This window comes from Podarcis vaucheri (genome assembly GCF_965113315.1).
Source record: "Podarcis vaucheri genome assembly, chromosome: 17".
In the NCBI taxonomy this organism is placed as follows: domain Eukaryota; kingdom Metazoa; phylum Chordata; class Lepidosauria; order Squamata; family Lacertidae; genus Podarcis; species Podarcis vaucheri.
Window position 1 is genome coordinate 41,729,117 of NC_138755.1, and position 22,132 is coordinate 41,751,248.

The 22,132-nt window shown below is 41.9% G+C and overlaps 2 protein-coding genes across 9 annotated transcripts in view; one reads left to right on the forward strand and one right to left on the reverse strand.

Annotated features, from left to right (window-relative positions):
• SYCE3 (synaptonemal complex central element protein 3) lies at window positions 1–10,258 on the reverse strand. Of its 4 annotated transcripts, none has more exons than XM_082206169.1 (3): window positions 10,160–10,258; window positions 1,890–1,998; window positions 1–266 (listed from the first exon to the last, which is right to left on the reverse strand). In XM_082206169.1, the coding sequence occupies exons 1-3, from the start codon at window positions 10,241–10,243 to the stop codon at window positions 97–99; spliced, it is 363 nt and encodes a 120-aa protein (XP_082062295.1). In that variant the 5' UTR covers window positions 10,244–10,258; the 3' UTR covers window positions 1–96. The 4 variants fall into 4 exon arrangements, with proteins under 4 accessions (XP_082062295.1, XP_082062296.1, XP_082062298.1 ...); XM_082206170.1 differs by lacking the exon at window positions 10,160–10,258 and adding an exon at window positions 5,548–5,682; XM_082206172.1 differs by lacking the exon at window positions 10,160–10,258 and adding an exon at window positions 5,578–5,652.
• STYK1 (serine/threonine/tyrosine kinase 1) overlaps window positions 7,470–22,132 on the forward strand; it is a 22,320-nt gene continuing 7,657 nt past the window's right edge. Inside the window, exons 1-6 of one of the 5 annotated variants that reach the window (XM_082206114.1) lie at window positions 7,470–7,865; window positions 15,310–15,420; window positions 16,378–16,521; window positions 17,674–17,943; window positions 19,298–19,479; window positions 20,997–21,080. In XM_082206114.1, coding sequence (XP_082062240.1) covers window positions 15,354–15,420; window positions 16,378–16,521; window positions 17,674–17,943; window positions 19,298–19,479; window positions 20,997–21,080 — 747 coding nt within the window. In that variant the 5' untranslated portion in view covers window positions 7,470–7,865; window positions 15,310–15,353. Of the gene's footprint in view, window positions 7,866–8,522; window positions 8,741–12,515; window positions 12,664–15,309; window positions 15,421–16,377; window positions 16,522–17,673; window positions 17,944–19,297; window positions 19,480–20,996; window positions 21,081–22,132 lie in introns of those variants that run through there. The other 4 variants (XM_082206117.1, XM_082206116.1, XM_082206113.1 and 1 more) reach the window with 4 other exon arrangements.

Genomic DNA, 22,132 nt, shown 5'->3' on the forward strand with positions numbered 1-22,132 from the left:
TCTTTAAAATGAATTTTAAAATAACCACTGAACCAAGTGATTGGTCAAGATCAACTCTTCCAAGGCTTGCATTTCCACCGGGAGTTTAGAAGCCATTCATTCTTGCTTTTGTTCAGCACCCTTCGTTTCCTTCAACATTTCTTGCCAGTTCTTCTCCATTTCTTCCTTACAGGTGAGAAAAGCATCTTCCAGTCGTCTCATAGAGTTGGCCAAGTCTGGGTTAGCACGCATCACCACCATATCATAAGCCATCCATGTAGCCTGCACTGGGACAGGGTGCAAAATGCAGAGTCACTAATTTGATGAGATTTGTTGCAGTGGCATGGATGAGAAGGAAAAGATGAAACTGATAACAAAACGGAAGAGTCGCCAGCTCTGAGACTAAATACCTCTTCAAATACACTTTTAAGTTTCAAACCAGTGCTGCACTCACTGCAATAACTAACTAGTTTACTCATTGACAGCTTTCCACAACATCACTGACCCTCAGGGAAGAATGACATGCTGCTTCTGGGTGTGCATATCTGTGGGGTGGGGCCACTCATCCAACACTTGCATTAGAAAAGCAACAGAATATCTCCCCCCCCCAAAAAAAAAAATGTGCATAGGGAATTATTAAAACAAATCAGCGAGTTTTCCCAAATCAGACTGCAATGATAGCAAAAGCAGCTGTCCTTCCCCCTGCCCACAAAAAAATATAGACTAATGAAGATCCTCCCAGATGGCGGGAGGATGGCTCTGTTTGCATTGCGATCTTAACCCCCCACAACACACACTTTTCATCACCCCTACCCACCTGTGCAGCAAATCTCAGCCAAGTTTGAGAATCGCTGTTATAGGGCACATTCAGTAATTTAAATGTTATTTTTCGAGTTAACTAGACCATGGTGGCAGAACAACCTAATGCTATTTATGACAGCTAGCTTGCCGTTTTTATCCAATCTGGCTGAGAATAGGGTTTTTTTTTAAGTATGTACTAATTAGTGGAAATGTTTGAATGAATCTGTAATAGAACTCCTGCAAATATTGTCTCACATCAAAACCTAGATTAAGTTCTGAGGCATTGTTTAATTATCCAAGAGGCTCGATCAGTATTTGACTTTCTTTGTGCCGTTGCAATCCTCTCTACAAAGATTCCAGGGTTGTTTTTTAAAAAAAGAATCCATTTGAAGTCTATAGTAGTTTGACAACCTGTCCTTGAACTGAAAAACCTCTTTAGAAAGTAACCTGAGAGAAGAGAAGTGGTGGATAAGATTTAAATCTTCTCTCCACCCAGTTCCATGTTTGAAACCCACCCTCACACTGCTCTTCTCCCTGCAGGTTCAAATCTATGTTCACAAAAATCAATGTGTAATTTAGCTCTAATTTATTATATTCTACCAGGAAAATCTTTCTTGTCATATTTGACAGGATACTATAAAAACAAGAAATTCTGTCCATTGGTTATTCTTATAGTTAGGAACTCAGCATTCAAAAGAATGGTAGCATCTTGAAAGGGATAATTGTTACGTTGGGGTTTTGTTATTGTCTGTTCTGTGAGACCTGAAAAATCAATGCTTTGTGGAAAGAAATAGAGAGCATACTTAAAGGTGCTTAAATTAGCAATTTTTCTAATGAATAGTTCTTATACAGTAGCAACTGTATAAGTAATCTACAGTTTCTACGGACATATGCCCAAGCAGTTTAGCATGTTCCTGTCCTGACACTACAGAACTTATTCAGCTCTTAATTGCATGTATTGATTAGTTATACTCAGATGTGGATGAGCATCAGACCCTCACATCAGATTTAATGGATCCTGGATGAGCATTGTACACTAATTTCTCCCTTGGTGGCTCAGGGGGATAGAATTAGCAACACATAAATCCTCTGCAGGAATAGTACCACACCTGATAGTTTTTCCATGTCTTCCAGGAGCTTCTCTAAATCCCTGTTCAGATCCTCAAGCATTTTTACCATGTTGTCGTAATTTCTTTCACAGGGTTCACATTTGGCCATCTAACAGGGAAGAAGGAAGCGATGAGTGGCAGTACAACTTTGTGAAACCGAAGTTTAAAGCACACAGAATGTTCTTACACTCTTTTAATAATTGCATGGTATAGAAGAGAACGTTTTGTATATTTTAAGCATTTCTACCCTGATCTTCAGGCAAAGTGTCCCAGAGCCGCTTACTGTAGGTGAAGGCCAGTAAGAACAGTAAGTAGACAGTCCCAGCTCACAGGCTTCAACAGGGAGTAGGAAAACAAGCAAACTCAGGCACCAGTTCTCAGTGGTTGATAACAGGATGCCATTATTATTATTATTATTATTATTATTATTAGAATTAGAATTTATATACCACTCTGTCTGTACCCAGGGGTCTCGGGCTAGACCAGATGAGCTCATCTTTTGTTCTTAAAAGTTACAAGTTATTATAATGAACATTGCATATCAAAAGATTTGAGTATGAGGAGGAACTAAATGCTGCTGGTGAGATGCACAGTCTATGGATTGGGTCCAATAGTTCCACCCCGCTGCAGAAGCCAGAATAGGGTCTGCAGGGTCCTTCCCATGGTTGTTGTGACTGAGTAAACACTTTATACAACTGGACCAAAATCAGAAAATTGTAATTTTCACCCTTTCCCCCCCCCCAAAAAAAGACTGCAAAACACCCCAATGAATTTTGGATGAATGGATATAAAATAATTAATACTTGCGGGGGGGGGGGGCTACAAGTATGTTTAGAGAAAATGAACTTAAATGATTGATTCAATACTTCTGAAAATCAGAGCACTTCTTATGTGTCAAAGTAAAGATCAAAACACTTAACTTCTAACACTTCAGATTGCAAAATTATACCTCTTGACAGCTGTGCAATAGTGGGCACATGGGAAAAGAAAACCTCAATTACCACAGTAAATGTAGAATAAAATCAAATAAGTATATTAGTCACAAGCAAACAAACAAGCATCCCTAGTAAGTAGTCCCCAAGTGCCAAAGAGAATATATTTTAAGTGCATACTTGAATTTTTGGCTACAGTGCCAGTTAGGCACCCTAGCTTAAACAATAAATTCATCTATCAGGGCTAGAAAAGATAGACACTAAATCACTTTGAAGAAGATCATGCTGACAATAATTTAAATGCTTAACTTCAGAAACTCCAGATCTCAAACTGTTTTTGTTTTATACTATGCTTGTGGAAGTGAAATCTTGCCAAAAATAGTGCCTGCATCAGGCAGAGAGGTGGCAGAGAGCCATTGTTGGATGAGGGCCAGGGAATTATGGCCATCCAAAACAAAAGCTGAAAAGCTGAAAGTTTCACGGTAGATTCAAAAGGTTCCTCATAAAAGCTCTAATGTACAGATAAGGGATCTCTGCAAGAACAGCAGGTTCTGGAGAAAACTTTCCTTTTGGAAACACTTCAAGGGAAGACGACCAGAGAGGGAACCATATTACCTAACACATTCACAATACTCTACAAAAAACCTGAATGATCCCATCTTTAAAACCATAGGATGGATTTTGTTTAATATTGTGAAAGGGCAAGATATGAATATTTGAAATAAAATAATAAATACAGCTGGTTTCGGAAACGGAGCGATCATTCAAGGAGTCCATGGCTTGAACTTCAGCTCTGAACTCGCTATGGGACTTTGGATTTGCCACTTTCCACTTCATCTCCTGCATCTATAATACAGGGACAAATATACTTGCCCTCCAGGATTTTTTTTTAAGGACTGGGAAAATTGTGGAGTGCTTTGAACACTCTAAAAAGTGCTTCTCAACAGCCAATTTCCGTTGTCTTTTGCACAGTCAGTATTGCATCTGGTAAAACTACCAACTGTTCTCTCCCTAAGCCCCTATCTCCACTCCGGCCCTTCATCCCATCCCATAATTACACTTCCGAATTGGTTCAGCGATGCTGATTATTTTTAAGTGTTCATCCTATTATTTTTGAATTGTTATATTTCAATGCTGTTCATCCGGCATGTTGTACTCCACTTTGAGCACGATTCTGTGGGAAAGTGGCATACAAGTACACTCGATGATGATAATATCAGATGATGATAATAATTATTATTATTATTATTGAAAGACTGGCTGGGGAGAGGGAGGTATATTAGCTTTACAATTTAATATTTCACACATTTATCATATAAAATAAAAATAATTAAAGATCCAAATACCCCCCCCCATGACTTCCCTCAACTTCCCCTACCGGGTATTTGAATATTTGCTACTTCTGCTTAATTTCCAAGTTGTTATTTCTTAACTTTTACCTTTGTTTTCTTAATTGCAAGTGTTACCCTATTAATGAGTCCAGTTCTTTACGACGTTTCTGTAAATACAGCATAAACGGTTCCCAGTCTTTTTAAAGTCTCTACTGTCATTGTCTCTAAGCCCCTTCCCACCCTTGATACATATTTTATTTCCAATAATAATAATAATAATAACAATAATAATAATAATAATTTATTATTTCTACCCGGCCCATCCAGCCACTCTGGGCGGCTTCCAGTCAAGTGTTAAACACAATGCAGCATTAAATAGTAAAAACTTCCCTAAACAGGGCTGCCTTCAGATGATAGCTGCTTATTTCCTATAATAATAATTTAATTTCCATAAAAAATTATACACCACTTGATTTAAAAAAGCAAAAAAACACCTCAAAGCATTTTACACTGCTTCTTCTAGAGGAAATACATTGTTGTTTTTATATATATATAAATATTTATTAAGGTTTTACAAATTATAACAAACATAACAATACACACAAACACAAACGAAAATAACAAAAAAAAGCAACAAATATAATTTCAAGACCTTATTTAGAGGAAAAATAGAGGAAATACATTGTGGGGAGCAGCTGGGGCTTGTCAGGAGTAACCAGACCTTACCCCTGCGGTGGTTGTGCTTTCCCTCCTCAGCATACCATATTATTATTATTATTATTATTATTATTATTATTATTATTATTATTATTATAAGAATTGATATACCACCCAAATATCACAGGGCCTGGTTTACTGGGACACCGTACCGCAGAGAAGTGGAGAGGAGAGGGAAGGCTCAGAAGCATTTTCTATTTTATGTCCCCTCAGGTTTCGCCAGGCCTCCCTCCCCAGAGGGCAGCCCCACACAGCCAGGCCTTTTCTGTGGTGGCCCCGCTTGGGGGCTGCTCTCCCCAGGGAGACTCGCCTGCGGCCTTCACCAACATCGATTTCACTTTCTCTCCATCCAGGCCTTGGGCCAACTGACCAAGCTATATTGGGTTGGTTTTTATTGTTTATTTTGTATTTTTCCGTTGCCCACCGGCCTGGGATCTTCGGGGAAAGGGCGCTATAAAAATGTAATTAATTGATCAATTAATCGCCCCAGCATGGGAGATGAAAATGTGTAACCCATCCTATTTTCCCCTACTTCACAATACGGAAGTGGACAACCAACACAGGCCGTCCCTTTCCTTTCTCCTCATCCTTCTTCCGACGGCCCTCTCTCTCTTTCCCCAAGGCCCCAAGCAGCCCCTTCATCCAACCCCCCAAGGCCGCATCCCCCCACTTTCCTACCTTCCCCCTTCAGCAGACAGCTACACAAACCTGGGCGCAGCTCAGCCACCACTGGCCCTTCTCCCTTCCGGCCAATCCCAAGGCCGCCTAGCGCTGCCCAGTTAGAATGGACGGGGGCGGGGGAAGGAAAGGAGGCCTGGAGAAGGGGCAGGAGCCATTTTAATATGGTCATATACGAAAGCAAATATATATATATATATATATATATATATATATATATATATATATATATTTGCTTTCGTAGATTTTCACGGGTACAGGAATGCAGGTTTTGGTGTCTTCGGGTGTCTTCCCGTGTAAGAGTCGGGGTGTCTGGGCGACGTTTCGACGAGGTCTCACTCGTCATCTTCAGGCTGGTGCTTTCGGCTTCTTGTTACTGGAACAGAGCAGAATCTGGTGTTTGAGTTCCTATAAATACTGTTGAGGGGTGTGGTGTATAGCCTCCAACGTTCTGGGCAGAGAGGAAGTTCCTAGATTAGTGTGCCTTTTCTTCTTTTGTTCCTTAATTACTTGAGGGATATCTTGAGTGATTTCATGAGTGATATTCTGAATACCACTGGGTGGGTCATTAAGTGTAGATTAGTTGCTAAAGCTTTTGTGTCTTGACCTCTTGAGCTTGTGAAGAGTTTTTCTGAGAAGATGGCTGTGCTGCATTTAGTTGTGCTCTGGCTTGGCTTCGTGTATAGGGGCGAGCTGTGGTTTTGTGCCTTGTGCCAGCCAGATCTGTGTAGGGATTGCAGGGGGGTGCAGCATCCGGAGGTGCCACTATAGTTTGGCTACTGGATGGAGTCTGTAATATGTCTGTGGAGAGGGTCTGGGTTTGGGTCTGGTGTGGTTGATTGGTGACGGCGTTCTGTGTGCCTCTGGTTCTGGTGTCGGTTTTTGTGGGGAGGGCTAATTTCCAGATGTCTGGCAGGCGGGACGTGTCGTCACGCTTGTTCATGTTGTGAGGGTGTTTCTCTATCTCGATGGCTTCCATGATTATTCTCTTGTGGTGATGTTCCATGTTAAAGAGCAATTTGGAATCTGCAAAATTAATTTCGTGTCCTGTTTCTTTCATGTGTTGGAAAAGAGAGGAAGTTTTCTCTTCTTTTTTGACGGCATTCTTGTGTTCTGCGATACGTGCATTTATTCGTCTGTATATATATATACAACCTCAGATACGCAGATGACACGACCTTGATGGCAGAAAGTGAGGAGGAATTAAAGAACCATTTAATGAGGGTGAAAGAGGAGAGCGCAAAATATGGCCTGAAGCTCAACATCAAAAAAAAACGAAGATCGTGGCCACTGGTCCCATCACCTCCTGGCAAATAGAAGGGGAAGAAATGGAGGCAGTGAGAGATTTTACTTTCTTGGGCTACATGATCACTGCAGATGGTGAAATTAAAAGGCGCCTGCTTCTTGGGAGAAAGGCGATGACAAACCTAGACAGCGTCTTAAAAAGCAGAGACATCACCTTGCCAACAAAGGTCTGTATAGTTAAAGCTATGGTTTTCCCCGTCGTGATGTATGGAAGTGAGAGCTGGACCATCAAGAAGGCTGATCGCCGAAGAATGGATGCTTTTGAATTCTGGTGCTGGAGGAGACTCTTGAGAGTCCCATGGACTGCAAGAAGATCCAACCTCTCCATTCTGAAGGAAATCAGCCCTGAGTGCTCACTGGAAGGACAGATCCTGAAGCTGAGACTCCAAGACTTTGGCCACCTCATGAGAAGAGAAGACTCCCTGGAAAAGACCCTGATGTTGGGAAAGATGGAGGGCACAAGGAGAAGGGGACGACAGAGAATGAGATGGTTGGATGTGTTCTTGAAGCTACCAGCATGAGTTTGACCAAACTGCTAGAGGCAGTGGAAGACAGGAGGGCCTGGCGTGCTCTGGTCCAGGGGGTCACGAAGAGGCGGACACAAGTAAACAACAACAACAAATGGTAATTTGGGGGAGAGGCGAGCAACTAGCCCGGCAGGCACTCATGGCAGCACCCTGGGGACTTCAGGGGGCCAGCAGATTCACAGGTCATTTGCAACTCTTTTTTTAATTTTTAAATGGGTGTGTGGCATTGTGTTGCCCAGTAGCTGTTAGATTGCTTTCCATGAGAAGGAACGCTTCCTCCATCAGATGTAATCTGGGGACAACCATTCCATCAATTTGCAGCAGAGGAAGAAACCTAGGAAGCAAGGCCACCCCAGCCCTTCAAGCGTCTCCTCTCCGTCAACTGTTTCTGTTCCTTGCATTCATTAACTTTAATAATATTGTTACACGCCAACCCAATCTCCACAGCAGTGTGAGAATCAAGGGATACTAAGCACGCTTACCAGGGTATGTGCTTCCTTTTGGAATAATGAGGCACAGTGGAGTCTGTGGTGTCTTTATGATACGTGGTTTATTTACACATATATGCAGTCCAATGGAGGGCTGTCCAGCATCACTTTCCAAGAGGGACTGGCCTCTCCCATAGCCACAGCACTGGATTCAAAACAGACTTTCTGCTTTTTTTTACTTTCTCTCCAGCCCACTGCTTAGTAACTGTTCCTTAACTCCTAACTGCCATTCTAAACTCTAACCCGTTAGACTAAACCCTTGGCTTTTATCCCCTGAAGGAGGGAGGAAGTAGGGTTGCCGTATTTCAAAAAGTAGAATTCCCCACACCCGCAAAGTTGGAGACAGAGGCTTATCAGTGAGTCCACCATACCACTTGGGTCTATTGTAAAAACGCAGGAGTCTGCTTATTTCCTGGTTCTAACATTCCAACTTTAATTCAGTTCTAACACTAACTTAATCCTGAATTCAGGGTGTCTTACACCACAGATTCATCACAATTTGAAGCTTTGATAACCTGAGCTGCCTGGTTTTTGTCTTCCCTCCTCATCCCTTCTTCCTTTCGTGCCACATACAGCAGAGGGCACCATTTCCTGCTGCAAAGCAGCCACTGCCGCCTCCTAACTACGTAGCTGACCAAATATGTTGCTGCACACCTGCATAACCTGTTCATAGGGGTATGATATGCTAATCGATGTGGCTGAGGAAATGACTTCTAGCCTTGCGGTGGAACAAGAATCTTTAAGTCAGGATCGAGAAAGGCTCTTTGTTCCGGGATCTTGCTCTGCGATGATGAATGAAGAAGGGATGTGCCGATGGACAACGTTGTGGAGGGAGCCCTCAGGATTCTAAATATAAGAAGAATAGGATTTGCGGTAAGGACTGAGAAACTTTATCAGAGATGTGTGAAGGAGGCACTGGGATGGAGTGTTGCTTCGGAGGAAGGCTGGGCGGCCTCTAGCCATCGCTTGTGCTCAGCCTCTCCAATGAGACCTTTTCTCATCAGAAAGAATAAATTTGGTATAAAATGTTCTTTGGGCCCGTTGGGGGTAGATTGTGGATTTATGCCAAGTATTTGAACATGATTCTAAACCAGAATGTCACAAAATGAAAGGGAAGCAGTTTGCATGAGGGACCAATTCTTGTTTGTAAATTCCATTTCACTGCACTCTGCACCAATTGGCTTCACCCTGAACCAGATTTCTTGCTATCTCTGTTTATTAAATAAAAAATAAAAAATGATCAGGACATATGACAGGAAGAATTCTCAGGCAGAATAAGCAGATTTAAGTAACTCTACCTTCTGATTCTCTTTTGCAAATGCCTCCCCTATATCAATATTCCAAAGGAAACATGGACCTGGGGAACCCATGTTTTCTTTGCAGAGTGCAGTTGTATCCTGGGAGACTAGAAAAGATCAACTGCCTTTGCTATCATCCCATGTTTCTGCCAGGTTTATCTTTTGTAATTGAGAAACTTCTGACTTCCCCAGAATAAGAGAGACTGCTCTGCCGGAGCAATATACTTTTTTCCTAGTTGTGCGTGTTGGCAGGAACCTGAAATACTGGCTTAACCAATGCATAACCTATGATACAAATAAAATAGCATGATCCCATTCGAGGACAGAGTTCAAAAGAACTGAATGAGTAATGAAGAGTAATGAGTCAGAATGGCATGTATCACCAGCAGAGAACTTCTGGACCCAGAAACATAACTCAGTAATCATAGCCTTGGACAGGCTGCGAGACAGAAGGTTAGAGAAATCAGAAAATCCTGCAGTGGCAGGGGGGAAAGGGGTAGTTGCTAGGTTAATGACACATAATCAATCATTTGTTCCAGTTCTCAAGGTATTGATGAATTCTGACAAGCTTTGTAATACCTTCGAAGTTTTGCTGTGTGGTTTCTGTTTTCTCAATCTTGCAGACTATTATTTTAAGTGTTAGTATTGGTATCCGAGAAAGAATAGCTTCAAGCAGTGGTTGCAAAGTGAATTAGCCTCAAAGGGAGTAAATAAGAGAGGCATGTTGAGCAGGTTTTACATGAAACCCTTGAAGGAAATTGGAACACTTCACTGGGCAGCGTCTTCCATTGCCAAACGGCTTAGATAATCTAGGGAATTATTCCTAGCGCTTAAGCTGCTAGCTTTCTTCTCAGTTGATTTAGAATACAGTAATTGCTGCTGTCATCATCTACAGAAACATATGTGGTTGCGCCCTGGAGTTGCAGCCTAGAGTAGGCAACTTTTCAAACTGGTACTGTATATGAAACTGTGAGAAGGAAGTTCTTGCGCTCACCTGCTGTGAGTAAAGGTCTGCTCTTGAAACCGCGTTACATTTTCTCCTAATCCACAATAGATGGGCATGTTCAAACAAAAGCATTAGAGCATTCAGAATGGGAAAGTTCTTGTCTACACAGGTAAGTTTGCCAAAGGTGTAGTCAGTGTCCTTCTGGGGTAGATCCAAGCCTTCGTCTTTTAAAACAAACATTCAAGCACATATATAGCAGTTCAGCCAAGAGATCAACTCAGCCTTGCCCTATCCACTTGCGTCTGTTCATGCTCAGGGGACGTTGGTGAATGGAGAATGTTTATATAGTATCTAGATAAAAATATGAGGAAGTGTTGCTGTGAGTACTTGGGCAATAGAATATTGATGCGCAAAAGTTGCACGCACCCGGGCCAGCGCATAGATAAGAGCTTTTCAGATCTCTTACCGCCAAGTGCAGCGCCTACCTTGGTAAGGGCTTTTTTTGAAAACATCACCTCTAAATCAGCACTAAATTGCTTTCCTTCATAGAACTGTTTTATTGTATCACATATGCTGATAATTAGCTTAGCAGAAACCGGCCTGAGATATAACAGATCACTTTGCAAATGGTGGAAGTTTTAATTAATAATAAACTAGTAAACTGGATTGACTACAGGTCTTTGGATGAATGCTTCTGATTCTATTGCATAACTTTCAAAAACTTCCCTTTAGAAGTTTTTTTTGGTAATATTGACTTTAATCGTTGAAACTATTCTGGATATAGAACTGTAAACCATTACTTTGATTACTTTATGGGTAGGTTTATACATCCCACCTTTTAAGGATTAGAAATTTCTTCTGTTTTTCTGTGATTAATGTTCACAGCTCTTTTTAATGCATTTATGCAATCACAGATTCTTCTTAATTGTCAATAAATTCATCTCTTTTACCATTTGGGAAGGGGTGTGTGTGTGTGTGTGTGTGTGTGTGCGCGCGCGCACGTGTGCATGCAAATGTTAACCATGGACGGATTACAGATTAGACTGTGAATACCGTTTGTTTATTTTATACCTAATAACTTGGAAACACGGCGAAAGTCATTATTATTCCTGTTTAAAATGTTTTCATTTGCATCATTTTGAAGTGTCAAAGTAATGTTTAGTCATTATTTGTTTTCTATCTTGAAATGGCATTAGATGGATAAAAAATAATGTATTTCATATATCTTTACACTGGATATATGAAATCGTCAAAAGTCTGTAGATGCAGCTTGCATGCACAAATATTTGGTGGCGAAGCAGATGGTAACTCCTATATTAGGAACAATGTAGCATGGAGACAATGAACTCTGCTTTTGTCACCATGCAGTTCACAGGTGGCTGTTGTGTTTGTCTGCGATGCACAAAGAGCTTAGCATCATGCTTGTAGTTCAGCATTTGCCTTTATCTACCTCATTTGCAGTGATGTTTCTTTTTACTTCATGTGTTTTTATCTGGCTTCTGTCTGCTTATCTTAGATTATTCTGGTACAGCTGGGCCATTCTAGCCATTATGGTTTGCTTCAGTCATCCTAGGATCTGTCCTTTTTAAAAAACTGCATTACTCTTTGTCACGAACTCAATGTTATTGTTGTGAACCCACTTTGAATGCCTCTTCAGAAAAGATGCACATAAACTTGACTTGACTTTTCAAAAAATGCTTGTAAAAATAGTTCTGAGGTTATTTTTGCACTATTATGTGAAACAAAGAGACTCTTCTGATGAATATGTGGATTGTGCAATCTCACAGACTTTAAATAAGGAGGGGGAGGAATAGGAGGACCTTTAGAATTGGGTCTGAGGGCCTGCAAGATATCAGGGGCACAACAAACTCAGTCCAGTCAACATGTTTTTGAAGTTCATTTTTTAGATCATTTGTTGTTTATATAGCACCTCAGTTTACATAGTACTTAACCGAAGTTACTCAATAATATAAGCAAAAACAAAAAACAGAACCACCCAAGTCTCCTTGTGAAGGAGCTTTTAAAGTCTATAAACCGAAACAACAGTTGTAATTCATTAATGTTTAGTTGTTTTTTAATGGTTATTAGTGATCCTTGTTTTTATTTGTAAGCCGCTGTAAGTCCCATCAGGGGAAAGGTGCAGTGTGTGTGTGTGTGTGTGTGTGTGTGTGTGTATGGTAAAGGACCTCTGGACGGTTAAGTCCAGTCAAAGGCAACTATGGGGTTGCGGCGCTCATCTAACTTTTAGGCTGAGGGAGTCGGAGTCGGCGTTTGTCCACAGACAGCTTTCAGGGTTATGTGGCGAGCATGACTAAACCGCTTCTGGCACAACAGGACACCATGACGAGTGCCAGAGTGCACTCCTTGCCAGCCTGGAAATGGACAGGAAGAGTTGGACTCCATGGCCTGAAAGCACTCACAGCACCTTCAGGCTAGTGGCTCCTGAAAGCACACACCTGCCCATCTAGCCAAGCCATTGGTGAAGGCAGAAGGGGGTTTCATAGGCAAGGAGAGACTGTCAAGTCAACTACAATTTTCGATTTTCCAGCAAGGTCAGCCCAACTTTTTTTTACTCCCACAAATAATTCATGGGGTTCACTATCAGCTCAGGGCCTAGATAACTTGAGATAAATGTAATTAGGAACATTCATGGCAGGTGGATCTCATTGGCTACTTGGGGGTGGCACTTTTCAGTGGCATGGAAGGAGATGAGCAGGGAGGGAGGCTGATGTTTCTGCGCCCCGTTGCATGTGGACTTCTGATCTGTTCCAAGAATGCTCCTCTTGTGTTCTGCCCCCCAAGAACAGACAAGTGTGAAAGATACTGCTTTCATAGTCAACAATTAAGTCTTTGCATCTTGTGTTTGTTTTGCTTCTGTCACAAGACATTTTGCAGCCTGAAAACTCCCCACCTTGCTAGGGTAAATGTTTTAAGAATTACTTTTGTGCCATGTTGTTGTTGTTGTTGTTTAGTCGTTTAGTCGTGTCCGACTCTTCGTGACCCCATGGACCAGAGCACGCCAGGCACTTCTGTCCTCCACTGCCTCCCGCAGTTTGATCAAACTCATGCTAGTGGCTTCAAGAACACCATCCAACCATCTCATTCTCTGTCGTCCCCTTCTCCTTGTGCCCTCCATCTTTCCCAACATCAGGGTCTTTTCCAGGGAGTCCTCTCTTCCACCATCTATTTCCTTCTTCGCATGTTTGACCCTTCTACATGCCTCATTTTTGTACACATGTGCACTGCCTACACATAGCTGTTCAAGCATACAACTGCATGTGTCTGTCTCATGTGGTGGGGTGGGTGTGACTTTGTGATGTGGCAGATTTATTTAGCTTGTTTGTTCACAGGGTGAGTTCAAAAGCTTTGGAACGATACTTTATTGACTTCCCTTATCTGACTTTGGCTGTTTACTGACATAGGAACCACTCCCAAAAAATGTAGGCTTTCTACTTTCTACTTACCCATTGTTCTGTAAGCAAAAGCAGTCCCACTGTGAGATTAAACATTCTATTAAACATTTTTTTAAAGGGGGAAATTATTATGGTCAGGTTAGTTTCAGAGGCCAGTGTAAGAGAAACTATTGTAAAGCCTTAAGTGTTAAATGAGTGTCAATGTGTTAAATGAGGCCAGGTAATGATTACTGGAATGAGAGTAGGAGTATTGCATGGATACCAGAGTGTTAGTATTTTCATCATGTCGGTGAGTATGATCATCATGTCGGTGAGTATGAAAATGTAATTGAAAATAAATATAATAAAAGATTTCAAAACCAAAAAATCTCTATTATCAGGGAGGTAATATATAAATGATTCAGGGCATAGCAGGGCCGTCTTTAGCATATGCAGCACTGGGGTGCAAAAATTCACCCAGTGCCCCCAATTTGGGGGGGGCAACTCAAAGCTGTAGAGCTTTTTTAAAAGGGGCAGCTCAGACTTGTTGAGGGTTTGAGGAGGGGGGCAGCAAATACCACTAACATGAAAAAGTAAAACAGCTGCAATACCTCCGTCTTTCCATTTTTGCGATCATGCTAAAATGAAAGATACCACTATTACAAAATGACAGCTGATCCATATAGAGCATAGCACAGATCCATACACAAGGGTCTTACCTTGCACATTTATTTCTTATTTTTTTAAAATGATATTTTTTGAAAAAAGAATTTTTTAAAAAAAAATTACAAAGAAAAAGGACAAAACAGAAAAAGAAAAAATAAAACCATCATTTTCAAATTCTCCACTTTCATTACCTTCTTTCTATGACCTCCTCCTCCTCCCTTTTCTTGTATCTTGATTAATAGTTGTCACAACAAATCCTTCTTACATTGCACATTTAGACAGCTAAGGATAATTCCTAGTAACAGAATTGTTTTCAAACCCTTCAAACTCCCATTACCCTGGCCACTGGCCATGTTTGCTTGGGCTGATGGGAGTTGTAGTTCAGCAATATCTGGAGGGCCAAATGTACCCTAGCCCTGGTCTGGAACATTTGCTGTATCTAACCAAATTTCAACTAAATTTAGGTCCTTATTCAAAATGGTCATTGAAGTAGAGCAACTAGCTTTTTGTAGGCTGTACTAATTAGGCACTGCAAGTTGCTATTGTTTGATCAGTTTCTATATAATTGTATAGTTGTTGTTTAGTCGTTTAGTCATTGTTGTTGTTTAGTCGTTTAGTCGTGTCCAACTCTTTGTGACCCCCTGGACCAGAGCACGCCAGGCACTCCTGTCTTCCACTGCCTCCCGCAGTTTGGTCAAACTCATGTTCGTAGCTTCGAGAACACTGTCCCACCATCTCATCCTCTGTTGTCCCCTTCTCCTTGCGCCCTCCATCTTCCCCAACATCAGGGTCTTTTCCAGGGAGTCTTCTCTTCTCATGAGGTGGCCAAAGTACTGGAGCCTCAGCTTCATGATCTGTCCTTCCAGTGAGCACTCAGGGCTGATTTCCTTCAGAATGGAGAGGTTTGATCTTCTTGCAGTCCATGGGACTCTCAAGTCTAGACAGTACTGTTACTCAATTTCTTAAGTGCTCATGTGAATGAACTTGAATTTTCATTTCTAAATTCATAGTACTCTCTCTTTTTTGTATATGCCAATGAAATCTGTATTTTTCCTATGTCCACTGCTGGAATTTCAAAAGCTTTGCACCAGTAAAATATATTTGTTTTCATTTTTTGCTTAACCCTTTATATTTGTGTAGTGGACTCCAGCAACTGATGAAGAGCAGGCCAAATTTGACCAAACATGGCCGGAGAAATAAGGAGGCTTTCACGCACGCTGCTGGACTGTCAGAAGAATGATGAACTGTGTGGTAAGAATGAAAACGACTTTCTCTCTTTTAGTGCACTCTATATCTGGAAAGATCGCGCATGCTGAGCTGCAGCAAATCAATAGTTTATAGAAAATGTTTTCTGGCTTAGTTGGACAATTCTATCAGCCTTCCTTAATCAAAACGATCTTGCAAGATGGGCCTTTGGTGTGATCCAGCCGGGCTCTTCTTAACGTTCTTACGTGTTCTCATCTTCTTATGTGCTAGCCTGCATTGTGTCTTCCCTTAACTGTTTCAGCTAAGCTCAATATGTACAACCAAGTAGAATGCGTAACTGTAATTTGTTTATTTTAAACCATATATTCATAAGCAATCCCCTTGGCAAACCAATAATAATAGCTACATTCAAAGCAGAGAAGAGAGCGTAGGAAGAGCATCAGAGAGATGCTCCCTGGCCCTTTCCACAAGTCAAAAACCATACATGGCTATGGATAACAAAGAAGTACTATAATTTTGTGGTTTCCCACTAATTATGTACAGTACTGTATGTGAAGTCTAAAGTCAGTAAACCCAAAAGCAATTCTGGTGGATTGGGACCCTGGGGAGTCAAGGGCATGTGGCTTCCAGAAAATGGAATGTGGAATAAATTAAATGTCATTTTATTTAATGGCCCTTCCACCATTTCTAAAAGATCGCAAGCTTTTGAGCTGAAAATTATCTTTAGGCACAGGTCTTTACAGCAAGTAAGTGTTTTGTTTTTAACATGTTCAAGGTCAAGATGTTCACAAGTTATCGTGACTATGCTGCAGTCTGAGAAGCCAGAATAATCTTAACTTGATAGATCGTTTGGCCTGTCATTTCTGTCCTTGTGAGAGATGCTTTTGTTGCAGAGAGTGAGAGAACAGCTTGAATAACTCTTGCGCTACACACCTGCTTGTGATGAGCCAGATGAACACCAGCTATTATAACTTTATTATCATTTGCTATTTCCATTGACAGTTGTACGAGAGAATCAGACTGAAGTAATCATTGTACCAGTCCTCTTGATAGGGGTATTTGTCATTATCTTAAGTGTCATCCTTTGGCTCCATTACCAGAGCATGAAGGCAAAGCAACAGGATTCTCCAGAGTCCAGAGAAGAAGGTAAGGACAGCTGTCAAAATTGCCAGGTGCCAGGAAAAGAAACTTGGAGGGGTAGTCATGATGGCTATATGCCACTTCCAGGATCGTGCGCTGTGCTCCTCTGATTACCAGTTGCTGGGAAACAACTATACAGTACTTTCTCTGAGGACCTTGAGGTGACGAAGGTCTTGAATTTTCAAGTCATACCCTAAGACCTGAAACACCCCTACAGATCTGAGAACATGCCACCTTCTCACTTAGAGTCCTGTTCATGTTGCGGTGCTGCCTTAACATAGCTTCCATAGTTCTCTTCCACCATGATGTTAATCTAGACCAGGCTTCCTGAACCTCGGCCCTCCAGATGTTTTGGCCTACAACTCCCATGATCCCTAGCTAGCAGAACCAGTGGTCAGAGGTGATGGGAACTGTAGTCTCAAAACATCTGGAGCGCCGAGGTTGAAGAAGCCTGATCTAGAATGCATCTGAATCACCAACTGGGGATGTGGCGGTAGTTCCATTGCCGCATGCCATGCATTATTTTGGGGCGTTCTTTAAACAACAATTTTCTATTGATAAATAAAAAGAGCCAATGTTTTATATTGGCTATTTGTGTTGCAAGAACATCTGTCTTTTTGAAATCCTGTTTTATTTTATTTTTTAAAAGATTTTTATTGAAGTTTCACAAATTATATAATAACAAACAAGACATTAATACAAACAAACAAAGAAACAAAAACAAGTATAATTTCAATCCCTTATTTTCTTGTAACTTACTTCCCCGACTTCCTCATACCTCCCCTTTCTGTATTCCAATTTCCAATTATTAATTCAGCAAATCCTCTCCCTTATTATCCATTTAAATTTTTAGACTTTCTTTTCTTTTTACTTAATCATTACAGCTAGAAACCACATAATTTCTAAACCCACGTCATTCTAACATTCAATAATTTTACAATGTTTCCTAAGATAGTCCTTAAATTTCTTCCAGTCTTCTTCCGCTGTCTCTCTTCCCTGGTCTCGGATTCTGCCGGTCATTTCTGCCAGTCCTTGAAATTTTAAGATATTTCCCAGAACAGAGGGTTAGAGAGTACATGGCTAAAACTAAAATGTAAGGGGTGGCAAGTGGGAAATACCTACTCCGTGTTTTGCCACAAGTTTTACATTTGCTAACAGGTCATGCCCCAGTATCAGAAAAGAAGAAAAGCCCAGGGAAAACGGTCAGAATATCAGAACATACTACCATCCAATTAAATGAGACAACCAGGAGTTCCTTGCTTAAAACTGCAGCCTTAACCTTCAAGGAGCTGGAGATTCCACATGAGAGAATATCCTGGGAGTCACTGAAGCTTATAAGAAATGGCAGCTTTGGGGGAATCTACAGAGCAGAGCTGAAGACCAGCAACCCTGGGAAAACTCAGCCAGTCTTACTGAAGGCCTTGAAAGGTAATGCGAATGCCATCCAGCTTCATGCAGGGCTGGAAATTTTAACTTTTCGTTTATTTGTGTGCCTCTGTCTTATTGTGGGAGCTTTGCACTGAACTGGCAAGACCTGTCTACTCTAGACAAAGAAGTAACATTGGTGCTTTGATAGTGTAGAATCCATACCTTCTGTTCAGTCCTGCATCTGCAACTGCAGAGAACACTGCAAAACCCTCTGCAGGGATGTCCAACAGGTCGATTGCGATCTACTGGCAGATCCCTGCGATCTTTTGGTAGATCGCGGTCGATCTCTGACTCCCTTTCCTCTGCATTGGTAAATCTGCCCCCTCGTCCCGCCCTCCGTTGTTGTTTGAACTCAGGAAGGGAAGACGGAGCTCCCTCTGTGTGGCTGTTTTCAGCCATAGCTATGTTTTTGTGACTTAACCCCAACTTCCCTTGCCTTCCTCCCCTCCCCAAGAAGCCTGCACCTTAACCCCCCCAAAACAGGGCTCTCCTCCCCAAAAAAACTCAACAAGTTTGAGCTGAACTCCTTAAAAAACGGGGGTAGATCACTGCCAGATTTTAATTCTGAAAGTAGATTGCAGTCTCTTGGGAGTTGGCCACCCCTGCAGAGGGTTTAACATACGTGATGTGGTGTTTAGCTATGCTGTTCTGCAAAGTCTGTGTGTGTGTGTGTGTGTGTGTGTGTGTGTGTGTGTGTGTTGCTGTTGCAAGCTGTTTTAATTTCCATCCAGGCTCAGAGACCAGTGCTAGAGCCTCTGAAGATCTTTCTCTTCAGTTCTAGCACAAAAATGGTTCCTATTCTTTCGTGTATGAGACCTAGCTGGGTGTGTGTGTGTGGAATTTAGAAGCAAGAAGAAAATGAGACTCCATCTGTTTTCTGCTTCTCGGTGGAGCTTAAGATAATAGCTCTGCTCTGGTCAAGATGCCTGAGATATTTTAGGTGTTAACATCTGCTAAAACAACTCAATTCTGGCAGAACATCAGAACATTCTGGGGCCTCTCTGAACCAGAGTAGTCTTTCCTTTCTTTCTTCTTACCTTCCCAAAGGAGAATCACGGGTAGGCAAACTAAGGTCCAAGGGCCGGATCCGGCCCAATCGCCTTCTAAATCCGGCCCGCGGATGGTCTGGGAATCAGCATGTTTTTGATCAGAATGTGTCCTTTTATTTAAAATGCGTCTCTGGGTTATTTGTGGGGCATAGGAATTCGTTCATTTATTTTTTTCCAAAATATAGTCCACCCCACCCCCCAAGGTTTGAGGGACAGTGGAGTGGCCCCCTGCTGAAAAAGTTTGCTGACCCCTGATTAAGAGAGTCATACCAGCGTCTCTCACTCATTTTTAACTTCCCTTTCAGAGTCTGCCAGCTCCCATGAGATTAAAGATTTTATGGAAAGGATTAAGTTTTATCAGTTTCTTGGTAATCACGAAAACATCGTTAAGTTAATCGGGTGTTGTGTGCACCAGATGCCTCTTTACATGATATTGGAGGATGCTTCCAATGGAAATCTTTTGAACTTCCTTTGGACCTGCCGCAGGGTAAGTCTGAAGAAAGGCTGTGCCTAGCTAGATCTGATCGGTCTCCAATATATTGTAATACGTACAGGTGAACTGCTGCCAAAGGAGTTCATGACCAGAGATTCTTTTGGAAGTGGGCATGTCTTTCCTCTCCCCTTCCCTGGCTGGAAATGATATCACCAAGGTGTGTGTATATGTTTAAAAGAGAACAATAGACAGGTGAATCTATAAAACACACAGGAGGTTTGACTTGTTCTCTGTGAGTACTAAGGAACCTTAATGGGAGAACAGGATCCACTGGAGATCTAATGCTGTGAACTTTTCATCTTGAGCTTAGCCTCTATAGATGTGTAAGTAAGTGTGGCATCACAGTTACATTCAGTCCAAGGAAAGCACCCCAAGGTAAGGTTACCAGATGTCCCCGTTTCCCGGGTACAGTCCCCGGATTTACAAATCAGTCCCCATACAAAACCCATTGAAAAGTTGAAAAGTGTCCCTGGATTCATTGAAAAAAAATCTGGTAAGCTTACACCAAGGTACAATCTGGAACCCTAAAAGTTCTCACTGTTCGGAAACTGTGGTGCAACTAACAATAATAAATAACTACCTAACTATAAAGAGGGATGCGGGTGGCGCTGTGGGTTAAACCACAGAGCCTAGGGCTTGCCGATCAGAAGGTCAACGGTTCGAATCCCCATGACGGGGTGAGCTCCCCGTTGCTCGGTCCCTGCTCCTGCCAACCTAGCAGTTCGAAAGCACGTCAAAGTGCAAGTAGATAAATAGGTACCGCTCCGGCGGGAAGGTAAACGGTGTTTCCGTGCGCTGCTCTGGTTCGCCAGAAGTGGCTTAGTCATGCTGGCCACATGACCCAGAAGCTGTACGCCAGCTCCCTTGGCCAATAAAGCGAGATGAGCGCTGCAACCCCAGAGTCATTCACGACTGGACCTAACGGTCAGGGGTCCCTTTACCTTTACCTAACTATAAGGACCATGGGAATAGATATATAGTAGTACAGTAAACAATTGAGCTAAAATCTGTGCAACCAATATCTGGAGTGGACGTGTGCAAAAATTAGTATATTTTAAAGCTACCATTCTGCTGAGGATCTGGGAACGTTATACTGTAGCTGGGAGTGCAATAACTATAGCAATTTGGGGAATGTGACACTTTTTGGTTAAGAAGGATGAGTACAGAAACAGTTTGGAGTTGTAGGTTGTACTTAGAACTTTAGACACCCATCTGTTTCCAGGTGCACTCCTATTCATGTGTGGCTACCTGTGGAGACACAGGGCTGCCTATGCAAGGCCATCGTTCCCTTTTCCCTGGGTGCCCTCCCAGTCCATCTCCAGTTTAGGGTCAGCCATCTTCCCTGCTGCTCTCTCAGGCCTGAATGAGCACTTCCCTCCAGGTGACCTTCTGACGTGAAAGACACTACTGCCCCTTTTCCAAAGGAAAGAATCTGGTAGCCTTGTCCCTCCCATCTCACTACCTGGGGAAGTAGTGAGTGTGTATCAAACCCCCTGTTTCTGTCTTGCTAGGATGTGGTGACCATGGACGGATTGCCGCTTGATCTTACAGAGAGACAGGTCTATAAAATTGGACAACAAATTGCATCAGCTCTGGTAAGTTTATTAATTAAGCCCAGCCCCACCCACAACTAGCTTCTTTCAGAGCATGAGAGTAACACCCACTCTAGGTAATTTGTTTGGTTCACAAGAGATATAAAATGTCTACTAAATGGACTATGTATTGGCTAAACTTACCGGAAGAATAAGAAATCAAGACAACAAACTTTTTATTAAGGAATGGAAATCGTTTATTGAATATTTGCAAATAAATTGTAAACAACTTAAGACATTAGCATTATTATTGTAAAGACTTGCAGTTTCTAAAACATATATGAGGAAAAAATAAATAGTTAATTGGGATATGCAGAAGAAGAAAAAAAGAGGGTAAATTCATGGAACTGCTGGAAGAAGGGAAGGGAAGTCAAGGTTTGATATGTGAGAATTGTTTATTTTTGTTGTTGTTGAAATGTTTATATGTAATAAATGAAAATTATAAACTTAATAAAATAAAATGCCTACTAAAGTCTTTGAAGCTTGGACCCACGCTTGCCGATGTAACAATGCTAGGGGAGGCTGCAACTTCGTGACAGAGCACATGATCTGCGTGCAAAGTTTCTAGGTTCAATACCTGGCATGTCTGGGAAGGGCTGGGAAATACACATTCCTGTCTCCTGAAGAGTCGCTGACAGCAAGGAGACAGTGCTGAGCAGATGGACCATTGGTCCAAGGAGATTCCTATATTCCTAACACAACTGGAAGAAAACCTCTGGGTGCTGCTGCATTGCAAAGGATAAATACTGTATGAAACAATTTCATGCCTACAGCTAGGAAAGCACAGCCTTGCAAGAGATAAATACTGTATGAAACTAGGAAAATACTAACCAAACCTTCTCCCCACCCCAAGATAACTGATTTCCTGTTCTAAAACCTAATTTGATTGTGTGTGCTGAATATCTGATAAAAGGTAAAGGTACCCCTGCCCGTACGGGCCAGTCGTGTCCGACTCTGGGGTTGCGCGCCCATCTCCCTTAAGAGGCCGGGGGCCAGCTCTGTCCGGAGACACTTCCGGGTCACGTGGCCAGCATGACGAAGCTGCTCTGGCAAGC

What these genes read in the sequence shown, in the direction of transcription:
- SYCE3 (XM_082206169.1), bottom strand. Translation starts at nt 10,243, where the DNA reads ATGCTTTTGTTTGAACATGCCCATCTATTGTGGATTAGGAGAAAATGT. An exon ending in CAGACCTTTACTCACAGCAG is followed by an intron (nt 1,999 to 10,159) that starts GTGAGCGCAAGA and finishes CTTCCCTGTTAG; the next exon opens with ATGGCCAAATGTGAACCCTG. An exon ending in AGACATGGAAAAACTATCAG is followed by an intron (nt 267 to 1,889) that starts GTGTGGTACTAT and finishes ACCCTGTCCCAG; the next exon opens with TGCAGGCTACATGGATGGCT.